Source organism: Elgaria multicarinata, chromosome 8 (assembly GCF_023053635.1).
Source record: "Elgaria multicarinata webbii isolate HBS135686 ecotype San Diego chromosome 8, rElgMul1.1.pri, whole genome shotgun sequence".
NCBI classification, from domain to species: Eukaryota; Metazoa; Chordata; class Lepidosauria; order Squamata; family Anguidae; genus Elgaria; species Elgaria multicarinata.
Genome location: NC_086178.1, coordinates 57,774,932 through 57,799,864, shown reverse-complemented (window position 1 = coordinate 57,799,864; position 24,933 = coordinate 57,774,932). Strand labels below are relative to the sequence as shown.

General features: G+C 46.9%; 1 protein-coding gene across 1 annotated transcript in view; it reads right to left on the bottom strand.

Moving 5' to 3' along the window:
• Positions 1-4,092: 4,092 nt before the first annotated feature.
• Positions 4,093-24,933, bottom strand: part of PDZD7 (PDZ domain containing 7) — a 29,733-nt gene continuing 8,892 nt past the window's right edge. Inside the window, exons 5-15 of the mRNA XM_063132560.1 lie at positions 24,718-24,865; positions 23,641-23,701; positions 22,105-22,572; positions 18,972-19,157; positions 15,650-15,825; positions 13,090-13,181; positions 12,402-12,493; positions 11,515-11,586; positions 9,957-10,577; positions 7,356-7,456; positions 4,093-4,239 (exon numbers count right to left, since the gene is read on the bottom strand). Of these exons, the coding sequence (XP_062988630.1) occupies positions 4,093-4,239; positions 7,356-7,456; positions 9,957-10,577; positions 11,515-11,586; positions 12,402-12,493; positions 13,090-13,181; positions 15,650-15,825; positions 18,972-19,157; positions 22,105-22,572; positions 23,641-23,701; positions 24,718-24,865 (2,164 nt within the window). The remainder of the gene's footprint in view (positions 4,240-7,355; positions 7,457-9,956; positions 10,578-11,514; positions 11,587-12,401; positions 12,494-13,089; positions 13,182-15,649; positions 15,826-18,971; positions 19,158-22,104; positions 22,573-23,640; positions 23,702-24,717; positions 24,866-24,933) is intronic.

Below are 24,933 nucleotides of genomic sequence, written 5' to 3'. Positions count from 1 at the left end.
GCCAGGAGCTTGGTAGGGCACCCCTTGACCAATGGAAGATTTCTTTGGCCTTCTCTGACATTGGCCGAGCTTATTTTTGTAGTCAGAAAGAGAAGGAAAAATCATAAACTGACCAAAACTAAATCTCAGGATGCTGAATTGTGGTCCCAAAATATATGCTTTTTTCTGTGGTTGTATTGAATTGCAGAATACAGGCAGCCCAGTCTGAGCCCCACCCAAAGCATTGTAGGACGACATTGCTAAGCGTGCGAAGGGAAAGCCTGACCTATCCCTGTGCTGTGGAAGCAGAAACCTAACACCCCCCACTCCCTCCCAAGAAGCCTATGGCTGCAATCGTAGATACACTTGCCTTGGAGCAAGGCCCATTCAATTCAACAGGGTGTGCTACTGAGTAGATATGCATAGGATTGCTCTGTAAACAGCCAAACATGTGAAGGCATCTGGGTTAGCTATGGGGTACATTCTGATGTGCTCATTCTGATGTTGCTTAAGGGGACCTGCACGGCTTGCTCAGGAGGTTCCGTCAGTGGCAGCTCACCTCTGCACCCTTGGGGGATCCAGATTTCTGCCCCACCCTCATTTCCGTGATACCAAAATGATTGCTTTTATAGGACCTCCACAAACATTTGAGCTCCACCTGTATGTCCAGATTGTCCCCAAACTCTGTTCCCTAGAGGCTGGGGATGCCTTTCCAGAGCCGGCCCATCCTGTTGAGGTTGCGAAGTCATCTGCTCTTGCCAGCCATCCCCCCTCCGCTCCCACCCCCCTGGGGAGTCCTTGCTGCAAGGGGATCTGGGATGTCCTCCTCTTCCCTGCTGCTGGCTGGGAACCCACTAATTTGAGAGTGCCTTTTCCTTACCTTGCTGCCTGGGTCTAGATTTCCCACCATCCACCCTCCCCCAGCATGTGCTCTTCCGCTCAGCCATATCTGTATCCTGCAGGCTACGTAGCTGGTTGCAGGGCCCAGCGCAGCTGTTTTTGCATCTACCTGCAGCACCCTCATCGTGATCATCCCTGTTGCTTTCCTTTCAGGCCTGGCTGGCAGAGCACCCTGCTGGCCGGGGATGCTGGCTTCCATTTCCCATGGATGATGTGTATAGGCTGATGTATAGTGTCCCTTTCTGGTTCTCAGAAGCTCCGTTCTCCAGGCACCCTTGTTCCCCTCCATCCTGTCTCTCCTTACCAAATCTGATTTAGTCTGACTCCTGGCTCTTTTGCGTACCAGGCCTCTGTTTTCAATCCAGACTGCCCCTTAGACAGTGCTGGGTCCAACTAGCTACCTTTCTTTGTGATTGGCTTGAGGGCAATGGAACACCGAATAGAACACTAGAGTTGCTCCATCCAGCGCACTTTCCACAACTGCACTTCCTTAAAAACTGCCTGTTAATTCATGCTTGAGCCAGGCTTACTGGCTGGTTTGAGATGTGGGAAATGTCCAATAGGTGCCTCGTCCAGCCCTATTGCTCACTTCCTGCCTACCTTCCACTTCAAGTGGCCAGTGAGGTTTTCTCCAGTTGGACTCTGGTTCATAGGGAAGCATTTCTGGGTGGGATGGGGTGGGGTGGGGGTGGGTGGGGGATAGTGCTAACCTGTGTCCTCCTCTCCTGCTGTGGAGACCTTCCTCATTCAATAGAAGGCTGTGGTGCCCACTAGCTTCCTGAAGGGGAATGGAGGTGAGATATTTCAAATAAGAGCTTTCTAGCTGGTATCCCTCCCTTTATCCTGAAATGGGTGCCCAGAAGAGAAAAGACCAGCGAAGATGTTCTGTCTCCTGGGGTGCAGAAAAGCCATTTCCAGATGGAGAGGAGTCAGATGAAGCAGCCAGGTATCTCTGAAGGGGAAAGCTCTCTGATGGAGAGAGGTGCCCCTTCTCTTCCAGCTCACTAAATGGGGCAGGGGAATGCATACCCCTGTGGTTACCAAGAGGTTGAAGGGCAGAAATGGTCAGGATCAGGTTTGTTTGAGCAACAGGGCTCAGAACAGAAATAGGTTTTTAATCCAATCAATGTGTAAGGACAGATTTCTGAGCGCACGGGGCTTGGATGTCCCGGCTTTCTCACTCCCCCCACCCCAGTTCCACTGTGTACAGCTAGAATGTGATGTGCCCACCACGCCAAGTTGGCTAGAAGCCATTAGCCCATTCCCTCTGGCTGTGTAAACTCTGAACAGGGATACTTCTCCTGGAGTGGTTGTGGCCAGGGTGCAGCCAAAATCCAGCATAGTTCAGCACCCTGTTTAAGACACTCTGCAGATAGGTGTCGCATTGCTAGATTAGAGACCACCTGCTTTCTGCCAGCCTGGTCTAACCTTAGCTTCTGCAGCTCCTGTTCTTCTGCATGTAAAAAAGGATCAGACTCAAGGTGCTGGGGAGGGTGGGTTCCAGCTCTAGAGCTTTGGACTGTTTGCAGGGGGGAGTTCACAGCTCCCGTGCTCACTTGGGAGATTTTGTGCATTGCAAGAGAAGGGCCGGTTTCCCGCACTCCCACCCCTAGTTATTCTTGCCCTGCCGCCCATACTTACAGGAGCAGGTAGGTGGGGGAAACACATCACTAGACCAAAGGAAAAGCTTGGTGCATGTCATTCCTGTGACTGTTGCTAACCTGTCCCTCTTCCCTAGTTCTCCCCCCATCCTCTCCCTCTTTTAGCACCATGTTGTGTTTTACTTTTCTTTTTTTTCTTACTTTATTTCTGAAATTGTATATTTTCCAAGCTGTGTAAATTTCTTGTACAAACCAAAAGAAAAGTGTGAATTAAAAAAATGAAGAAGACACGTCTGTGTTTTTAGGAGAAGCCACGTGGTGGTGGGATGGTAGGGAGGAAGGTCGAGTGTGAACGGGTGAGGGCGGACGAGGAGCAGCAGGGAGGGAGGCTCAGTCCCCGTTCTAGAACGGAGGGTGCTTTGCACTCACACACTCCTGCTCGTATAAAAACTGGGTCCAAACGCACCATGTGTCGCCACTGCCACCTTGAAAAATGCACACGGCAGCATCTTGTATAATGCCTGGCAATGGCTCCAGAGGGAAGGTTTTGTCCTGTCCCTTGGGAAGTGGATAATCTCCAGTCTGAAATAGCAGCTTCAGCTCAAGGGCAGGAAGAAGACAGGACTATTCCTTTCCTTTAGCCGAACTTGCAGCTGACACATGCTTGGAAATGGCCATTAGGATACTGGCGACTCCGGGCTGCGGATCCTCCCCATCGGGTTCAGAGATGGCCACAGAGAGCAGGATCTTCCTTTTCCTCAATCTCCATCCCCGTCCCAGCTTGTATCATCATCAACATTGCAAAGTGGTTCTGAGGCCGGATGAAATGGAGACCACCTGCTTGCTTCTCTGAACGTCACCGCCTAGGGCTGCTGCTGCCAGTTTGTGACAAGCTCCCTGTGGATTTATCAGTAGAGTGTCAATGGAAGAAAGTGTTGTGGGAACATTAAGCCCAGTTTGCTGCATTTATGCTCTTGTGGGCCTTTGGATTTTTATCTCATAGGAAGCGCCACGACTCACTTAAAGGTGAGTTTAAAACCATGCCATTGTCCAATGCTGAATCCGTTAGCCAAGTGTCAAAAAAGAGGCCAGGCTGGTGTAGAACTGACCCAGGTGCCAACTCTAGATACTGAGGTCTCTTCATAGCCCTTCCTTGGGACTCCTGTTAACTGGAGCTCTACTTGTCGTCCAAAAATGTCCGTTCCAGTCATACAAAGTCCCACCTGTCAAAAACATTTTCTCCCCTCTGTGACGCCGACTCGCCCCAGCAGGGAGTTCGTTGCAGCTGTCTTCTTACAGCTAGCTGATCATTAGCAGATGTTGCTGGATTCTGAACACAGAGCACCTGACGCAGGTGACATTTGCCTGCGCTTCCCCGGTGCTGCTCTAACCAGGCCTCCCCAGAAGTGGGAAGCTCTAACTTGCTCCATTAAGCCCCCAGCTTGCCAAGGGTTTGTTATTTTACTAACCTAGCCAACAGGTTGCTTCACCGGTACCATTTCCTTCCTGAGCAGTAGGTAGGCAAAATGCTGACAAGAGGGCTTGGAGCTCTTTCGAATTTCTGAGCTGGCCATGTTCTTCAGGGCAAGTTGCTTTGTCTGCACTGCAGCATTTACTTTGTTTTCTTCGGCACCTTCACCACAATCTCCATGGGCTCCTTGGCTTTGTTGCGATAGGCCTGGCGGATTATATCCACGGCTCGCTGGTGTGTTACGTTCTGCAGGCTCTCTCCCTCCACTGCAACTAGCTCATAGCCAGCCTGGCAAAGGACCAAGGAAAAGAGTTAGGAAGTTAAGCCCAGGCAGCCCAAGCATATGATTTTACAGCAAGCAACTTTACATTGATGTAGCATGGGACAATTGCAACAAAATACCTAAATGGACAGAGCATGAGAGAGAGCGAGAGAGAGAGCGCATAGCTAAATGTTAGGAACTCTAGCCTTTTCAGTTCTCTAGGTCACCCTTTCCCAACCTGGAGCCCTCTAGATATTTCAAGCTACAGCTCCTAGCATTCCTGGCCATTGGCCATGTTGGCTGGGGCTGATGGGAGTAGAAGCCTGAAACATCTGGAGGACACCAGGTTGGGAAGGCTGCTTGACGTATTGGTGTTGGGTGTTTAATAGAGATGTACCCAGTGATTTAGTAGTTATATTACATAGATCACACAGTGTTCAATAGTATTTCCCATGTGAGGTACGGGGATAAAACAATTATGATTATCTTGGGTGGTGGTGGAGGCCTGCATATTAATTAGAGAGAAGAATTGGGGTTCCTTAGAGTCCCACTACATGTGATTGAGGTGGAGCTACCGAGTGCTGTACCTAAAGAGCAAATGTATGACTACTGAAGAACATCAAAGGACAACAAAATGGGATGTAATTTTAGGAAGACTGAAGCCCTACTGTCAATTGGTGGAGATACCTATTTACACATGTGTTCCTCTATATTGTCAGTAGGAGATCAAACAGTGATTTTCAAACTGCTCTGGAAATCCTGGGGTTTGTCAGAGGTTTGCCAGATTCCTCTTTGAAAAGTCAATTAATGGACAACCAGTTTTAACGGAGCTACCAATTTCCCCTTGCAATGTGCATGAAAAGCTAGAAGCATGAACTCACAGAATTGCTGGATCTCTGCATACAATATAAACGAACAAACAAAAAACAGACAGAGAAAGGAAGAAAAAGAGTGTGCCCCTCATCCCAACCCCCAATTGATGTCTCTGCTACTGGGGTTGGTAGACAAGGGCTCCACTCACAGACTACAGCTCCCATCAGCCTTGGTCAATGTGGCCAATGGTCATGGATTAGGGGGTTTGTAGTCCAAAACATCTGGCGGGCACACCGTAGGTCTTTAGCCCTCACCTGCTAATACTGGTGGAGAAGTTTCACCTGTGTTTTTAGCCATTGCCTTCTGCCAATGCAACCTGGGACAATTAGGCTTTTATCAGAGCCACCTGGCAAGCTGGGCCTACAACCTCTGAAGCAAAGAGGCCACCATAGGGGAAATCTAATTACAGCTGCTCCCGGGGACAGATGAAAAGTTGCCTGGTGGGCGGGCAGGCCAGCCAAGGCCCACAATGGCTCTTTGTGAGCGCCGAGCCTCATTACAGAGGCCTTGTGAAATGCTGCACAGCGCCCTGAGCCACAGGGGACCCTGAATGGCACAATGTGGTGTGTGTGTATGCGCGTTGCGGGGCCCCTAGCCTCATTATAAGACAAAGCACAATGAGATTGGTTTTGTCAGCGGTGTGGGGATCATTTTAAAAGCATAGAACCACGCAGAGAAGGTTGGGCTTGGGTGTCAAATGGGAGATGCAACCCATCTGCCATGACAGGAACGCTGCAACAGTGTTGGAACGATGCAGAAGAGGGAGGAAGGATTCCTGACTTGGCCACCATGGCACTGTTTTGTTTTGGAGTCAAGGAATTAGCTCATTTCATGTGAGTTGGTGACTCATTAGAAAGTTTTGATCCTTCTTGAAAATATGATCAGTGTGGTTAACTTGGATCTTCACACACACACATACACACACACACCCTGCGCTCTGCATGATAGCTATTCCAAGGTGCACTATCTGCTGTGAAATGGGTCTGTTTTGAAGAGGTATCATGAAATCTACCTGCCAGCTAAGGGAAAAGGAGATAGATAGATAGATAGATAGATAGATAGATAGATAGATAGATAGATAGATAGATAGATAGATAGATTAAAGGATGGCTGCAGTTAAGTGTGCCTGAGATTGAGGCAGAAAGACAAGATAAAAATGCTCTAAACAAATAAATAGATCCTGGTTGTGCTGGTGAAATGTTCTCCTCTTGGCAGAAAGGGAAACCGTGATACATTTACAGTACAATCCTGTACATATCTACTCATTGCGTTCCTTGAGATATACATCCAGGTATAGGATTGCAGCCTTACTGAATTCATATGATGCATTCCTGAGGATGGATTTGACCAGTTGAAAACTGCTTTAAACAACAACAAGCAAAACGCCCACAATAAAACTAATTTTTTGTTTGCTAAGGAAAACTCATTCGCCCCATTTCTGTTACACATTTTAGATTTTAAAAAATGGTTCATTTCTTACAAATTGCAATAGATTCCGTGCAGTTAGTTTTAATTGCATCATAAAAGGGTGTTTGCACTGAAGGCAGTTTATTAATTTATGGTGACAGGAACAGAGAGGTTAATTTAGCGGGTGCTCGGTAAAATTTCATACATCGAGACCACAATCCTATGCGAGGAAAGTCCTATGAACTCAGTAGGGCTTACTTTGTTGTAAGCATGCATAGGATTAGGCTGCATGAACTGTGGTGCACAGAGCCAGATTGCTTTGACAGGAGGAGGAGGAGCGGGGAAGAGACAAGAGTGTGGGGATTAGGCGAGCAGACCGGATTGTTCTCTGCTCTAATACAAGCTCCCCTGTGTGACCTTGGACAAGATGCTTCTCTGCTAGTGTCAGGAGTAGGAGGGAGAGTGCTCTGGTTGGGCAAGGGGGTGGGTGGGTGGTGTTAGTAGCTGGCTGTGCAAATCCTAGCTCCCCACGGAGTTTCTGAAGCAATTGCTTTGTACTTTTAGATGGCACAAGTCCTTTTGGAAGGGGATAGGGATAGAGTAAACGATGCAATATTGTTTGCGCCATCCTGCAGAACTCTGTATGCAGCAAGCAAGCAGAGAGACAAAGAATATAAAATTATTATGCAAACATCTGGGCCATCAACCCTTGATGAGTGCTTTGTTCTGGTATTTGAATAGGATGGGTGATGCTGAGGAGAGACACAATAAAGGCAGGTGTCTCGGCCCCTATGCAGCAGGATGGGGCTGGTTGGTTCCCATGAAGGCCACCCTTTCCCTCCCTCCCTGCTGCTCCAGCTACCTCCAGTTCTCTGCTCACGGATGCTGCTCCCCCAGGAAAGATCTTCTCAATCTTCACCATCGGCTGCAATCTGGATTCGATTCCACCTGAGATGCTGATCCCTGAAACATAAAGTGGAGATGTCAACGAGGCATGTACGGGTTTAATTAAATCCATTTTGTCTGTCTTTTGCAGATTGTCAGGCATCTTTCATTCTGTATATTGCTGGAATTGGATTTTTTTTTAGGGATGTATAAGAATTTCATTCCTGTTTGCAAATGCGCACGTGTGCAAATCCCTTCCTCAAAAAGTAAAAAATGCCAACAACCCCCCACCCCAAGTCCTTAAGTCCATGGAATCCGCACCACTCAGAAAAAGCTGGTCTCTTGCAGAATCCGTAGGTTGGCTTCATAGAAACCTGAACTCATTTGTATCTGTTATGGATGTCTCTGACATCTTTACTGTGAGCACATGGGAACCAGTAGAGAAAGTAGCTGAGCCAATGTCATAATTGCCAAATCCATCTGATTTGATCCTATGTATTTTTTTTTAAAAAAAATACCTCCGTTCATCTACAAAAGTGAGTGCCAGCATGGTGTCTTTCCATCTCACCCTCTCCATTGGCAAGTAGGGGCAACAGGTGTGGTAGCATCTTGGAACATCAGAAGATGCCATCTACAGCACAGTAGATTTGCTTCCTTTTCACATGTCTGGGATTGGATCCAGATTTAAGCTGGTTCAGCTGCACTGGAAGTGGACTCCCTTCCCGTAGCAGCCTCTTCACCCCCCACCCCGAAAATACTACACAAAAAGTTAGGAGACCCTGTGGAATGGCATTGTGTGTGGTGGGAGGTGGAGTGACTTTCCATTAGTGGAGCCCTTCCTCTTGTGGGAGGAAGGTCCTGGATCCAGCCCATGGCCTTTCAACTTGGTGTGATCCAGCCTTTCTTATGCCCATACTCTTGTCGTAAACCTCTGCATAATGTTTGCTTCTCCTATTCTTGTGAGGTAGGATGGATGACCCACTATCGAAGGCATTCCACCATCATATCTACTCCTTAGGCCTGACAACCACCACAGGACCAATATTGTATCTTTACTCTCTTTTCTCTCTCTACACTTGAAACTGGCAAATGATAAAAACAGTGGAACCAATCCACTTTCTTCTTCTTTGTGGCAATCTATGGTGGAATCTCATTGTAAATGCATTTTAACCACCCTGTTTACTAGTCCTCCAAGCAGGATTGGAGAAGTGGATGGACCAACTGAAAATAGAGACAGACATTTCTAGGCTTTTCCTTGTTGTCCTAGGGCAGGCTCAGCCCTCTCCTGAGGCAGGATGAATCCCCTGTCTTGGGTGGCGCAGTGTGAGAAGTGGCAAACTGCATGCTCCTCCTTCCACCAGGAAGACCTGCCACCACCACCTACTGCCCACCCACTCACCCCTTAGCCAGCATATCTCTTAGCCCTACTCCCCACCTCATTGCCTCTTTTCAAAGTGAGCAGTGAGCAGCTCTTCAGAGGGCCAGCCAGGCCCAAATGGCTGGCTCGGAGGGGTCCTTCCTCAAAGCCAGACATTGTGGGAGAGGTGACCCTGGAGATCACCCAGAGTACAGGTGGGCAGGGAGGGAGACAGGGAGACACAGTGGCAATGGGTGACGGGCACGGTGGCAGCAATGGTGGGTGGCAGAGGCATGTTATGCTGACACTGTCATAGGGAAATGTGGAATACATTCTGGGTCACCACATGTGAACATAAAACCTTTAAATTATGTTACTGCCCAATCAATGTTCTTTTTAATGCTGAGCCTTCCCCAACCTGGCAACCTCGACTTGTGTTGGACTACAACTCCAAGCGTGGTTGGGGATGATAGCACTTGTAATCCAACACATCTGAGCAACCCAGGTTGGAGATGGCTGCTATAACAGCTACCAATGTTTCTGAAGGGGCTGCGGGAGGAGTATTTGAGTACAACACGGTGCCCCTTTACAGCTTTCAGTGAACTGCAATCTCAGATCTCATCTATTCACTCTGCTAGCTAAGACTTGTTGCTCCCTCACAGTTTGAGAGGCACAACTCAGGATGGCTGTTTACTTGGAAAGTTATAGGAAATTGCTCAGCTCCAGGGATGACCCAAGATGCTTTGCTGCCAGAGATGGAGCAGCAAATGGCGCCCTCCTCAGGTCAAGATACGTACATGGCACCCAAGTCTGAGGCAGTACATCACACCACTGACTCTCCTCCACCCTGGCAGTGAAGAAATATAATGACGTGAAACAGCTAACAATTTGCTGCCCTTTCAGGATGCCCCAAATCAGCTGCCTCTCTCTGTATAATGCTAGGACTGAGAGGGGGAAGGGCTAGACTAACCAGGGGTGTTGAATGTTTTTTAGCCAGATGGCTGAATTCCATTTGGGGGGAATTCTTGGGTGACACATTTGAGTGGTTGCCAGGGGCCTAAGGTAAAAGGGCAGTATAAAAAATGTAATAAAATAAACCCTGGATTGGGCCCCCAGATTGAGTTGTCCACCCCTGGGCTTGGGTTTTGTTTGTTTTTTACTCAATTTGCAAGGAATGCATATTCCCATTAAAGTCAGAGGGCTCTTGGTGCATCTACTTACCCAAAGACTGCTTGCTCTTGGATAGGCTGACGGTCACCAGTTCATATTCCTCCTTCTTAAGTTCATGGGGGCCATTTTGGAGCTGACCCTCTGTGACTCCATCTCCCACCTGGCTAGTAGCTGGGACCTCCTTGAACAGCTGGGAGAGCAGGGGCCTAGCTCGGCGGGGCCTGTTGATGACAGAGTACAGGGTATCCTTGGCAGGCTGAACTTCTCCGTGTGGCCCCCCCATAGCGGCTTTACCACGGCTTGACTTCGGTGTGCGAGGCCTCCCTCTGCCAGGCCGCCCATCCCCTTGCTCTAGGGAATGCGCCGATGCTTCCTGAGTGGGTGCTGTGCGATGGGGGCTCGTTGATGTTTTTGAGGGCTTAGTTAGAATCCAGCGGGGCTCCTTGCCCCCAGCAGCTGAGGAGGAGACACCATGGGAAGTGTAGGCATCCACTGGCACATCGGAAAGAGGGGTGTAGCGACGGGGGTGAGTCCTTCTGGGGCTGGGAGAGAGCTGCAATCTTTTCACCCCATCCTTCGGGACTCTCTCCTCCTCTTCCTCCTCCTCGTCCTCCTCGTCCTCCTCTCCCTTCTCATTGGTCACTGGTTTCAGAAGGAAGCCACCCCTGAAATCTACAACCAGAAACGCAGAATGTGACCATTATCACTACTCCAAATTTCTTGTATACCCCATCCTGATAATCCTCAGAATTGTAGTCCCCCCATCCCTAGGGGTGGCCCAAGATATCTTGCTTCCTGAGATGGAGCAGCAAATGGTGCCACCTCCATTCTCCACCCACAAGCCAAGGTGCTTAATACCCAAATCCAACCAAGTTATTCTGGTAACTGAGCTGGAAAATTCCATAAGCACTTCTACCCTTCCCTGCCAGTAAAAATACAACAACAATAAAATTAAGGGTACAATCCTTGTTTTAGACAAAAAAAAAGGGCTACAACTCCCAGCATGCCCCAGCCAGCCAGACCATTTTCTAGTCTAAACATGCATGGATTGCACCTTAAATATCTAACAATTTGCTGACTTTTCATGACACCCCAAATCAGCTATCTGAAGCAGCTGCCTCACCCTGCCTAATGGTAGCACTGCCCTGCCGCCCACGAATCAAATACGGCCCTCCCCGTTTGGCTAATAGTCATAGGTTCGTGGTCCCAAATTTGAGGAGCTGGCTTAAAGCAAGTCTGCCCAATGGGCTTAGCACTACTCCTCTTCAAGAGCAGTGGCTCTACTATGGGGTGGAGGGCAAAGCCTTTCACAGCCCTGTTGCCCAGGTTCATAGAACCAGTGGGGCTAGATTATTTGGTTCTCCTATCCTCCTTTGCTCTGTACAAGTCTGCCTGCCAAAATATTTAGACAAATCGTGCATAAATCCAAACGCTGCAACTGGAACACAGCATACAAATGAAATGTTGCACACATTCATGCAATCTGTATAACTTGTTCCAAAACTAGAATTCAAAGTCTTCTATCACAGTCACCGAATCAGAGGTAAAACATTTTAATTTGGGGGGGGAGGGGCCCTAGGGGGTTGAGAGGACGACAACAAAGACTCACCAGGCACTGGGGTGATCAGATGTCTCTTCGGGGGTGTTTCATGCTGTGTTGGGCGGAGAGCAGGTGACCTCACTGTGAACGTAGGAAAGTCAGTGAATCAATCAATCTATCTCCTACACTTTCTTTCACACAGTGATGTTGGGTGGTCCCAGCAGGCCCTCCTTCCTGGCTATTTCCCCCCTCAGTGCTTAATTTCTTGGGGGTGGGGAAACAGCTTCCAGAGCTTATGGCTATCTGGAAGTCATGCCTTCTCTTTTTCCTTTACATAATTTCCATGCTGGCACTCATAGGTTTACACTCAGAATAGGCTGGCTGCAGAGGTTAGCAAAGCTGGCTCTTTCCAGTGCCTTTAGATAGACAAAGGGCCCACTCCCACCCTTTCCACATCATAGCACTAAGAAGGTCAGAGGCATATCGAGAGGATCACAAGTCCCACCAGTTGGTTCCAGGGTTCAGTGGATTCCACTAAGGCCATCTTGCATGAAGGCCTCCACAATCCTGAAGTTTGCACTCCAGAAGGGAGCAAATTAAACCCTTTCCAGTTCCTGAAAATCAATGTGTTTGTAAAGGAGCATTGAATGGAAATACAAACATGTCATGTAGTGTCAACATTCTGATAATTTGCAAGAAAGTTGATTCAGCTGAGATGTATTTTTGTTTTTTTGCTGAAATGTTCTTTTATGGACAAATAAATTGATTGAAATGTTCTTTTCCTGAAGGCAATTCTTTTGAGAAGGAATGTTTTCCACCAACCATATCCAACATCCATAAATTAATAGAGACCATTGAAAAGGTCCCCAAATCTATCACAGCACGAGATAAAAGGAGAGCGGGAAGGAGCAAAGTCTCCCCTCCCTGTTTGCGAACCCTACCGGCTCCTTCCCCGCCAGTTCTGCTCTTCAGCGCATCGTAGGCTTCCAGCTCTATGGGCACAACCATACTGTCAAAGCGGCCCAGATCCGTGGGAGAAATCACACTCCTGCAAAAGGTTAAAGAGGAAATGATTAGCATCCGAAGATCAAGTAATGTGGCAGTTCTTGGGATAGAACATGGCAAAAGCTTTAAGAACCATATAGAACAGCTTTTCTCAACTTGGTAACCTCTAGATGTGTTGGACTACAACACCCAGCATGATTTCCTTGGTGTGGGGCATTCTGGGAGTTGTAGTCCAACACAACTGGAGGGTGCTCTAGAGCAGTAAAAAACAAAACAACCCAGGGAACAGCAATGGACAATGTGCCCCTACAACATGCATGTCCTCCCATGTTTGCCTGTCCCCCTAGTCATACTCAGAAGTTTAGTTGTGTATTTCTATCCATCACCTGGATCTGCACAGATCGGGAGGGAGGAGGCAGTGGTGGTGATCTGCCTTGGGCCGGGCGTGCTCTTCAGATATCTGAAGACTGCTATTATTTCTCCCCACTAATCTTCTCTTCTCCAGGCTCAATATGTCCAGCTCTTCCAACCTCTTCCCTTCCCCCTATAGAATGATCTAGCTGTACTATGCCAGAAGGAGTCACAGTCTTGCTTGCATTCCCAACACAGCTTTCCTTGCTCTTGCCTCCCTGTTCCTACCTGATATCTCTGAGAAGAAGCAACTTCTCTGGACGGTCGAGAATTGCCAACAGGGGCCTCACCAGATCTTCCACTCCATGCTCTTGGATGTACTGCGTGGGGGAAGGAAACGTCACCAGAGATCAAATAGGAGCCCCAACTGGTCAATCACTTTTGGGAAGGGCAGCTTGCCTGCTGTAGCCAAGGGGACACCCCATTCCTAACCTACTACACAATTGCCCAGCTCTCCGAAAAGGTGGGCCACCAATGAACGCAGCAGCTGTGCCTCCCACTTGAGTCTGGATATCCCTCAAAGGAACGTAGAAAGCTGTCTTATAATGAGTCAGAGCATTGATCAATTTAGCCCAGTACTGTCGACACAGATTGACAACAGCTCTCCAGGATTTCAGGCAGGGGACTTTCTAAGACCTCTCTGCAGATGCCGGGGATTGAACCTGGGATCTTCTGCATGCAAAGCATGTGCTCTGCCATTGAACTATGCCCCCCGGTAGTTTGTCCTTGGCTTCGAGGTTTAAGAGGGTATAGACAATAGACCATCAAGTCTACTCCAGAGGCTAAGGGCTTCTCTATACAAGCAGTTTATAGCATGCTCATGACTAGCCACTCATGGAAGTTTGCAGGTCTTTTAAATGACATCATGAACAACCAGGACATCTCCCGCAGCAACCTTTGCAAATTCCACAATGAAAAGAACTGCTTTTAAAGTGGAAACTTCCTAAAAAATAAAATAAAATAAAAGTGGAATCTTCTGCTACTAGATGGTGCTGTCTCAATGCAGGGGAAGTATTCAATTCAAACCATGTGGTCGCCCCTCTCTGCCCATGTAATTAAGCCCATAACAATTGTGCCAAAAAGGCAGGAAGCACAAATGACCTGGGTAAGCAATGTGATTTCCTCTTAATGTAAAGATACCCTGAGAATCGACTGGATCCAGATTTATTCATACTTAGAGCACCCCCATTGAAATCAATGGGACTTGTGTTAGTCAAGACTAAATCATTGGGTCTGCTTTAAATATGTCTGGGTTTGGATCCAAATCAGTAACTAGAGAGCAAGCCCCATTGATCACAGCAGGGACTTAATTCCATGTAAACATGCATAGGACTGTGTTGTAAGTTTGTACGTGCAACTCTTTATTAGCAGACATGATGGCTTTTAATTCCTGATAGATGAGCATAAGGATTGTAATCCTGTTCTCAGCAGCAATCAAACAGTCTTAGCAAAAAGGAACCTGACTCAGGGCTGCTGCAGAGTATCAGCAGTCCTCCCCCTGCCCTAGTTTTAGTTGTCCCTCCACACAACCCTCCCTATCCGCTCTTTCACTGCTGAAGGTCTCTACAGATTAGTGCCTCCCTCTGTGGGCTTCCCAGCAGCATTCCTGGTAATGAGATCCAAGCATGTGTTAGTTCAGAGCTCTCTCTAGTGGCCGCTCTGGGCACACCAAAGGCCAGCCCCAATGGGGAAGAAATGGAAGTCGCCGACATGGTGTCAGGAAAACCATCAATGTTGCAATGATTATCTGATTGCTGGACATGCTAATCTATACTAGGCTGTGGTGAATGACTGCTCTGCCCTAACATGTCCCGCATAGGTCAGGCTCAAATAAAGGCAAATCAGCCAATCAATGTCTTGTTGCAAGAAAGGACACAAAATAAAACTCATGTTGCTGTGTGCTCTCTCCAAACTAAGGGTCAGGGAGAAACATAAGTCAGTGAAAACTCAAGAACACTGTTAGATTAGACCAGAGGTCAATCTAGTCCAGGGCAGGGTGACCTGTGGCCCTCAAGATGTTCTTGAACTCTGACTCCCATCAGCCCCAGCCAGCATGTTCGATGGCAAGGGATCATGGGAGCTGTAATCCAACAAAATCTGGAAGGCCACAGGTCCCCCACCCTGATCTAGGTTATCATTGTGTTTCACACAGTGGCCAAGCTGATGCCACTGGCAGAAGCTGTGCTAGGCGCCTAAAAGATTCAGGGACCAGGTCCAGAGGACATAAATCTGCACATGAGAATTTATATCTATAGATGCCAATTTAGAAATAATTAATAGGATTTATTTAAATTTCACAGGAGGCAAAGCCAACCAATTAATTTCTCATCCAGATCATCTCAAAAGACATCCCTCAATTAATTGGCACCACAATCCAGATCATTCCAAACCAATGGAAAATGTTTTCCAGCATGTGGGAAGGAAAGAGTTAAACTTTCCCTCCCCATCTGCAACCCCCCTTGAAATTCACCCCCAGAATGGCAATTAAGCTAAGGAAAACATACACCATCCATTGGCACCAGTGGATATTTGGGGCTTTGGAGAATCGAGCTGGGGCTGGGGCCCCATGGGCTCAGGCCTAGCAACACCTCTGGCTACTGGGAGGTTCACCACAAGAGTAAATAAGGAGGTTTAAAGTATAGTGTTGGTGTAGAGGGGTGCAAAGTAATGCAGCTGAGGACAGAATGAGGCAACTGGCAACTATGAAGCCTATGTGGCTGCAAGACTTTAAATCAAGAGAGAGATCAGTCCACTGTGACCTTAAGGCAGGCACGAAGCGGTTCCTTACCCGGATGCAGTGCCTCAGCACTGCTGCCACCTCGTCCTCCATCAGCAGCTTCCTGGCCATGTCCTCTATCAGCAGCAGGTGGCTCTCAGTGACTTTGCGGTGCTCACTGCCGTTGGGCTGGGGAGGTGACAGCACTGAAGCCTTTGAGCCCAGAGAGGTGAATGGGCGGCCTTTTTCTGGGGAGGGGGCACCAAGGAAATCAGTGCACACACAACACAGGGATTGCATCAGGGAAGAACAAAGCAGCATTCACAGTCCAGAGTCACAATCCTGCAGCGCATGCACATGCAAGTGCAGTTACCCATAGTGCATGTGCAATTATGCTGATTCCAAATGCACGTGGGGAATTCAAATTCAGAATGTCACTCAGCCTATGAAACCTTGAGAAAGTCATCATATCTGAGTGTAACCTAGGAGTGCTTCCAATCAAAAGATCATGATCCTGTTCAGATGACATGCTAAGCCACACTGGTTAAGCATTTTGAGCTAAACATTATGGCTTAGCATGTCGTCGTGTGAACCATGACTTAGCGTGTCGTGTGAACCATTCCTAACCATGGTGGCTACATAACCACAGTTTAAACATGCTCATTAACCATTTGCTGCAAAAGGGTTAGTGACCTAAGCATGGCTTAATGTGTTGTTTGAACAGGCCCCATTTTGAGCTATTCCTTCTCCCTTCTTAATGGATTTTCTGCAAAAAAATTTTTTTTAAAAAAGTTGGAAGACAGGGTGGGAAAAGACAGGAGGGTTACAAATGGAAGATGACAATGTCTGGCTCCCAAATAAAATTCCATGAATGAAGAAGGGAAATTGCTTAATAAAAGCCTCATCTGGAAGGAACCCAACTTACTCCATAGGGTGGTAGTTAGGCTAAAATGCCACTCTCTGTGCTCCCACAATTAAGTGGGTGAAACCATATACGTTTGTTTAAATGTTTCCATCCAAAAAGACTGCTTAAAACCATCTCTCCATTCAACATAAGGATGAGCAACAAAACTAGCCACCAAGGCCCAACCATTAAACTATCCCAATGCCTGGGAGAAGAAAAATGTCTCTGCCTAGAATTGAAAAAAGATGACAAAGTTGGTGGCAGGTGAGCATCCCTGGGGAGAGCATTCCATAATTGGGGGGTGGGGTGGGGCTATCACAGTAAAGGTCAATCTCTTATTGCCACCCTCTAAACATCACTCAGTGGGGGCACAGAGAAAAGAGACTCAGATGTCAATCTCAGGATCCAGACACATTCGTATCGGTCAAACCTGCTTCACAATTTGTTTCTGCTCATCCTTACAGATGCCTTGCCTGATATGTTGGAACCGTGAGCTGGCACTGACTTTCCGAAAGATCATTGGTGAGAGGCATGGTTGAATGTGTGTTTGGACCTCGAATACCCCATACCTGTAAATTACATTCTAGGTATTGTACAAAAATGCCCCTTCTGTACCAATTGAGGGCACCCTGAGACAACCTTTTTGGCTAGAAGATGGTAAGTTCACAAGTGAAAAGGAAAGGGTTTGAAGAAATGGTCACTGGAAAAATTACAACACACACACACACACACACACACCTTCAAAAGCATGCTCACACAGAGCCACATGCTGCTGGCCAAGGCACAGCCCACACTCCTGTTCAGTTACCCCATTTCAGAGTCCGGCTGACAAACTTCTGTACAACGCTAACTGTAGGCATGGGGGATGGGGGAAGGAAGATCAAAGACATTAGGAATCTGTGGTGAAGAAGGGCGGATGAGAAGAAAGTGGCAGCCATTTTGGACTGGTCTCTGTTCTCTCTGATGAAAAGGAAGAAAGGGAAAAACTGTATCTGCTGTTATGCATGTTGGCGAAACATTCCCTCACGTATAGGATTCCTGCAAATCTGATTGCCTGTGCTAGTCTCACTGACACAGTTGGTATCAGAAGGCCAGTACAGGCAATCCATGTTGGCTGGGAATGGTGAGAGTTGCAGTCCAACGCCTCCAGAAGGCAGTAGGTTGGGGAGGCCAGCTCTGCCAGCTCAAAAGATGTGCCAGTATACAATTCTCCCGTGCCACTGTGTTCCAGGTTCTCTAGATAGCTTTTCCCACTGCAGCAATTAAAATGCAGCTGTGGGAGTGACAGCCGCCTCCTCTGCTGAGGTGACCTCCATGCCTGAGCCTAGGACTGCCATTTCAGAGACTGCTTTAGGCCAGAGTAAAGGCATTTGGGACCTCCTCCTCCTCCTCCTGTATGACAGCATTTCATTCATCCACCATGAATGAAAGAGCCAATGAATGTTGGTCATTGGAAGAATGATTTCCCCTGCATGCTGACTGGCAGACACATTCAACAGCTTGCTATCTTATCTTGAACCAGCTCCTGCTCACCCCCCACATGTCTGCATTATTGACCAATAAAGGAGAAAATCCTATTCTTAAAGGCTGCACCTCATCATGCAACTCCCCAGAGGACCTTGTGACCATACAGAAGGTGACAATGAAGTAGGGATGTCCAGGTTTTTGTGAAATCTGTCTTGTGTGTGTTCATGGATTGTGCGTTATTGTTCGTTTCAGCATCTGTTCACAAACGGATTTGAATCGCCCCACATCATGGAGAAAAATATGCCAATAATTCCATATGGAAGTTCATAACAGTTTATATAATTTATGTTAGTATCTAATATTTAGTTCCATTTGACTTTTCCCCATCTATATTTTCCTGCATGGGATAGGTTTCAGCAGAACCATGCTTATTTTCCTATGAATGGATTTATGTAAATATTGGGAGAGTAAGTAGATAAATAAATCTGGAAGTCCACGACTCCGTGAAGCCTGGGGAGGCCAGAGTGCAGGTTGGATCCTTAGAAATCTGAACTAATTTTAGTCCGTATCGAATTTATCCAGCATCCCTACAATGAAGCAGGACTGATGCTGCACCAGATACAAGAGCTAGATGACTGTAGGGAGGCCACTTATGAATTGCCAAAAATAGAGGAAATGCTTCATCCCCAAAACAAGGACACCAATTTGTATAAAATGTGCATATTCTAATTTATGTGTATAGAAGCAAATTTAGAAATAATTATTATAATTGAAATGGAAATACAGAACATCTTGCTATAGTGTGGAAGACTGTGAAGAGGTGATCTGTGTGCCTGCCTGCTTGGCCTGCCATCCAAGGATTAACTGTTGATGGGAAACAGTTCTTATCGTTTTGATTGTTGAACCAGACTTGGACCAGGCAGCCCTTCAAACAGAGGATGCCTTCAAAGAGAGGATTGTCCTCTGTAAAAGAGGACACATGACCACCCTTGAGGATGCTAGAAAGAAGATGCTTCTCATTACCTTTCTCCCCCTCAGACCGTGCTGGGGACTTGGCTCGCCTCTGTGTCTCTGGTGACCCAACTGTTGAACTTGGCTTCCCGGACCGTGTGCTTCTAAAGAACAGGTTCATGAGGGTTTTGGAGCGCTTGAGGGTGGCTTTCTTCTCTGAGGATACCGGCTTCTCCTTCTTCCTCTGGCATTTCTCCTCTGGGACAAAAATCCAGGAAGTCATAGCAGAAGTTCACAACCATGAGATAACATAAAATTTGGTCCTGCCTGCAACCCCCATCTTAGCACCAACATTTCTGCAGCCCCGCCCCCCAGAAGACCTTGTGACCATACAGAAGATGACAATGAAGTAGGGATGTCCAGGTTTTTGTGAAATCTGTCCCGTGTGTGTTTTATGGATTGTACAGTACTGTTCCTTCTGGTGTCTGTTCACAAACAGATTCAAATCCCCCCACATCATGGAGAAACATATGCAAATAATCCCATAAGGAAGTTCACAACACTTTACGTAATTTATGTTAGTATCTAACATTTAGTGTATTGTCCCCAATTCCATTTGACTTTTCCGCATGTATATTTTCCAACATGGCATATGTTTCAGCAGAACCATGCTTATTTTCCTATGAACGAATTTCTGTAAATTTCAGGAAAGTAAGTAAATAAATAAATCTGGAAGTCCGCATACTCCACATACTTTCAGGTGCCCATGTGCCCCATGTTGGGGACCCCTGGCTCAGAAGCTTCAATTAATACAGAATGCAGCAGCAAGAATGCTTGTAGGCTCTGGGTATTCTATTAAACCTATCTGCACCAATTACATTGGCTGCCTATTTGTTTCCAAGCCCAATTTAAGGTGTTGGCATTTAACATTTGAAGCCCTAAATGGATTGGATTCAGGCAATCTAAAGCATTATCTGCAGTGATATATACCTGCCTGAGCCTTAAGACCAGCAACTGAATCCCTGTTCTCTGGACCATCAGTAAAAGGTGCTAGGCTGGTAAGTGTCAAGGACAGGGCCTCTTCTGTGGTGGCCCCGATTCTATGGAATATCGTCCCAAGGGAAATGCACTTGGCCTCCTCCTTCTTGGCCTTTGGGAGAGCCTAAAGACTTTTTATTGCAGTAGGCGTTTGGATGATTTTATGGCACTGACTGTTAATAACTGTTTGATCTGCTACTGCTGTTTTTAATGTTGCTTTATGTACTTCTTATATTGTTCTCCAATTTTTTAATATGATCATTTATCTGCTGTTGTTAGTTTAATATTGTTGTTTTGCTGCTTTATTATGATAATAATTTGCAAAACTTTTTGTATGCTTTGTAAACATTTGCAATATTGTTTTGTTAACGATTTGTACACTGCTTTGGGAGGATAATTTATCCTGAAAAGTAATTTTAAAAATCCACTAAGTACTAATTAAAAAAAGTAAAAGCAGGAATAAAGGGACAGTAGATAAGAGATAGGAAACTACAGAGGCCTCTGCCTAAACTGAAGTGGTTCAGTCTTGGTGGAGTGGCTGGTCTGGAGCCTGAGAATATTTCACTGCCTGGAAGACCTTTTCCCAAGCTGCCGTTCTGTTAACTCACCACACGGGGCAGCTGCACCGAACATTCAAGGATGCCTTGTTCTTGCCCTTGCAGCTCTTTAGCAACTCTCAAATCAGGCTGCAGAAAAAGCTTCGGTGCAGTGAGTTGGATGATCCGGAAAAGTAGGAAGTGTGGGCTGGTGTGTGTGTGTAGTTGGAGAATGAAAAGGAGGGGGAAAGGTCCTGGCTGGGGACTGCATGGACAGGATGCAAGACGAGATTCCCCCTTACAAGCCTGCCCGTGCTTGAAGATCTTCAGGGGAAGCCCTTCTTTCAGTCCCACCACCGTCACAGGCGCGCCTGGTGGGAACGCAGGAGAGTTCCCTGGTGGGAACGCTGCTCCATTGCTCTGGAACTCTCTTCCCAGGGAAGCTAGACTGGCTCCCTCCCTGATGTGCTTTTGGAGGTGGGCAAATACTTTTTGTTTTGGCAGGCCTTTGGTGAAAAATTGGGACCTGTGCCAAGGACTTTTAAAATTGTCCTTTTAAATGTTTCAATGTTTCAATATTGGAATATGTTTAATGTAGTTTTAACTTTTGTATATCTCTATTTATAGGTTTTTAATGTATACGTTTTAAATTTTGTAATGCCACCTTGAGGCCCAGCATTGGACAAAAGGTGGAATATAAATAAATAAATAAATAAATAAATAATAAAAATAGATAGGCCTTGGTCTGAATCAGCATGGCTGTTTTTATGTCCTCCTCCTTGGCCTATCCTCCTTCTTTTCTCTCCATGAGATTATCTGAGCAGTCCACACTTAATTTTTAAAATCAGAATAATGTTATATTTAATTTATAGCTAAAATGGGGAGGGGAATGCAAGAAGAATAGTTAGGCACAAAATAGAGAACTAGCCATCCACCATTGGTCTACATTTGTAAATAATAATAATAATAATAAAAAATTATATACTGGTTTACTGGCAGATGACACCAGAAAGATTTATAATAATAAAACAAACAAACACAAAAAAATAAAATAAGAACTCAAACAATATATGCAACAATGAAAATATTAAAATGTTTAAAACATTAAAGAACCAGCAGTAAAGTTAATAATCAGAACAACAGATTAAAGATGGAGAGAGCAATTTCGCAGCCCATTGACGGTGCTACGACCTTGGACCCAGGAGCCTGAACTCCCATCCCCCTCACAGCTGGTGTGATGAGAACTGCGCCGCCACAACCTTGAAGAGGAGGGAAAGGGGGTGGAGACGGGACCGGGGAACTGGCTAATGAAAAAACCTCCAGCCGCCCCCAACCTCCTTCCCTCCTGCTCCACTGAGCCCCAGCTAGACGGCAAAAAAGCCCATCTAGCAAAAAATGCTGAGTGGGTGGGGCACAGAGGCAAAGTTGGCCCCAATGTTGCTCTGTGTCCTAAATGACTGCTGGAAGAGGAAGGTCTTGACCTGGCATCTCAATATATATAGTGGAATCCTTGGAAAGGGCATTCTAGAGATGGGGGCCTTGGTGGCTGCCCATCACACTAGAAGTGCCTCCGAAAATGATGATGATGATGATGATGATACTACTACTACTACTAATGTCTCAGCACCTACCCCAGATGGTCAGATAGCTCTGTGATCTCTTGATGGGCTTCCGGGGGCGGCTGAGGGCCAGGAGGAGTGCAGTTTTGGGGGAGGGGTCAGCCACTTCCTTGCTGGCCAAGGGTCGCTGCTTCCTCAGGTGGAAGGGATCCTTGGAGCTCTCCGTGCGGATGGCCGTGTCTTTTAGGATCTCCATGGGCCGCACAATCCGGCGGGTCTCGGTCAGGAGGCTCCCCGAAAAGGAGGCCCTGTCGGACTGCGGGTCAGTCTGCATGGCAGCCTCTGCCCTCTCCGAGGAGCGGCTCCAGACGGGCAGCTCAGTGGAGATGCCAACATCCACCATGCATCTTGGCGCTGAGCTGGGGACGGGGGCCATGAAGAGGCCATTGATAGAGCTGAAGGGGGTCCCTGAGGAATAGGATGACGCGGAGGAGCTGGATTCAGAGTTCGGGGACAGCTGCTGCAACTTGCCGTTGGTCACTGCATGGAGAGCGAGAAAGAGAGCAGTGAGCCTTTCCATTTCGACAATTAGTATTAGTACAAGAAATACATGGCTGCTGTCCATTGTTGCAAACAGACTAAATGTCTTCCTTTGACTCTGCTTTTCTTGTGGGGATACTGCATTTCCCTAGGACTGAATGTGCTATACTTTGTATCGGAGAAAAAGTGATTTTTCACCTAGAGAATGCAGCCTTTGCTAGTCTCATTGCTGTGTGCAATCAGATTAGGTTCAAGACGTGGACACCTCTCTAGTAGTAGAGAGCATATTATTTGTGACTCACTTATTTCTTTTACTCTTCACTTTTTGGGTGCTACCCCCTACATATTGCCAGTGAATATATTATATCAGGAGGAGGCATAGCTCAGTGGGAAAATACCAGCTTTGCATGCAGAAAGTCCTAGGTTCAATTCCTGGCATCTCCTGGTAGGGCTGGGAAAAACTCTTGCTTGAAACCCTGGAGAGCTGCTGCCAGTCAGTGTTGACAATACTGGGCTAGACAGACCAATGATCCAACTCAGTATTATGGCAGCTTCCTACGAATGGCAATGAGCAATATGACTTCTCCCACTGAAGTTGACAACATTCTGTGATTCTGACAACATTCTATGACTTTTTAAAGGATGTGATTCATTGATGGATTCACATTCACACATGCGCCAGAGGGGGAGTGTTTCCCTCTTGTACAACTCCATTATGGGGAGTCTCATCCAGCTATTTCTTTGTTTCTTTTGTGCAACAGACACAGATCTGTGCTACTGCATCCTGTCCTTAGGGTGAAAGTAGCCCCTGGGATGTAAGAGTTTGACATCCAGCAAAATTTGCCTGTACAGCACAGCGCCTGCTCCTGGGCCACTGTGTCTCTATGTGTGCTTTGTTTAGTTATTTAAGGATGTGGCATTCATTGTGCACATGTGTGAGAGAGGCTATAGGGTTATTTTCTGAAAGGCGTGAGAGGGAACACTTAGCTTGCACCACGCTCTCATGTGCCTTAGCAAAGCAACAGCCAGTGTATCAACACAGACAGAAAAGGTGCTTTAGTGTCTTACATCTGTTGAGCCAGCAGTACTCGGCCACCATTTCCTTGTATGCCGGGAACCTCCCTGTCTCCTAGATGGAAGGGACAGAAGAGACACAAAACGTCATGGGATCATTTGCTGTCTGCCCAGCGCTGCGCAGTGTCTTCTGAGACTAACCCGATCCCAGGCGGAGAAACACTTTGATAAATAATGCATCCCCCAATGCCACGTCCCTTCCCAGCTGAAACTGTATCTGCCACGTCTCAAGAGTCTGGGTCCCTTCCCACAGCATCTTGGGAGGAAATGACTGGGCATTGGTAAAATGGGAAGAAAGGACATTCAGTGTTGTTGCTGCTCTGGCAAGCTATAGCTTGGCCAGGTGGGATAAGCCCAGTGGAGGCTGGAGGCTCTGATGTCAGTGGGGCAGTGAACTCGCTCTAGGGTTCAGTCAGAAACAGGCAGAACTCTAAAGGAGCTATCTTTAGTTTGCACCTTGGATAGTTTCTTTAGAATTCTGATCGAAACCCAGAGCAGATTCAAGCACCGCTAATATCAGAGCCACCAGCCTCCACTGGATATACCTGCCTGCAGCTAAACACTGTGATAAGAGGAGTCTGCCTTCTACCTCTAGCAGCTACCACACCTTTAATCAAAATGCCAAAACCCATTTAATATAATGCCTTTTTTAGTATAAGATCGTATTTGGGTAATGCGAAATGAAAAATCACAAAAAATGTGCATATTTACAAAAAAGAACTCCATATCTCTTCATTAGGCAAGATGTTATAAAAGACAATAGGAAGGAAATATCCAACAGGAAACAGAAAGATAAGGAAAGAGATTGGACGAGTATGTGCATATATGCATGCACCCCCAACTTGCCACCCAGCTTTTCATGTGGCCCTCGGGGCCAAAAAGGTTATGCACCTTGCTGTAAAGAGACTGATTACAGGTGCTGGCAGGAAGACTCATGAGACCTTGCCAGCATGCTGGTGTTCTCATGGCATTGACCTCCCAACATGATGGAGCCGCTGTGTCATCTTCTCACAGGGTTACTACCCTTCCTGTCCCCGCCTCTGCCCATTATTTGGTAAGCACGGGCCTCACCTTGACGGTCAGCATGATGTGGGTATGCCCCTTTAGCACTTCCACTGCCTTGCTATGGCTGATGTCATCAAACTTGACTCCGTTGGCTGCAAGGACTTGGTCACCAACCTTTATCCCATGTTGCTCAGCCAGTCCGCCGGGATCCACTCTGGGAATGATACAGCGTGGGAATTTTCCTCAAACTGGCACAGCAGGGCTTTGAGCAGAGAAATTAGG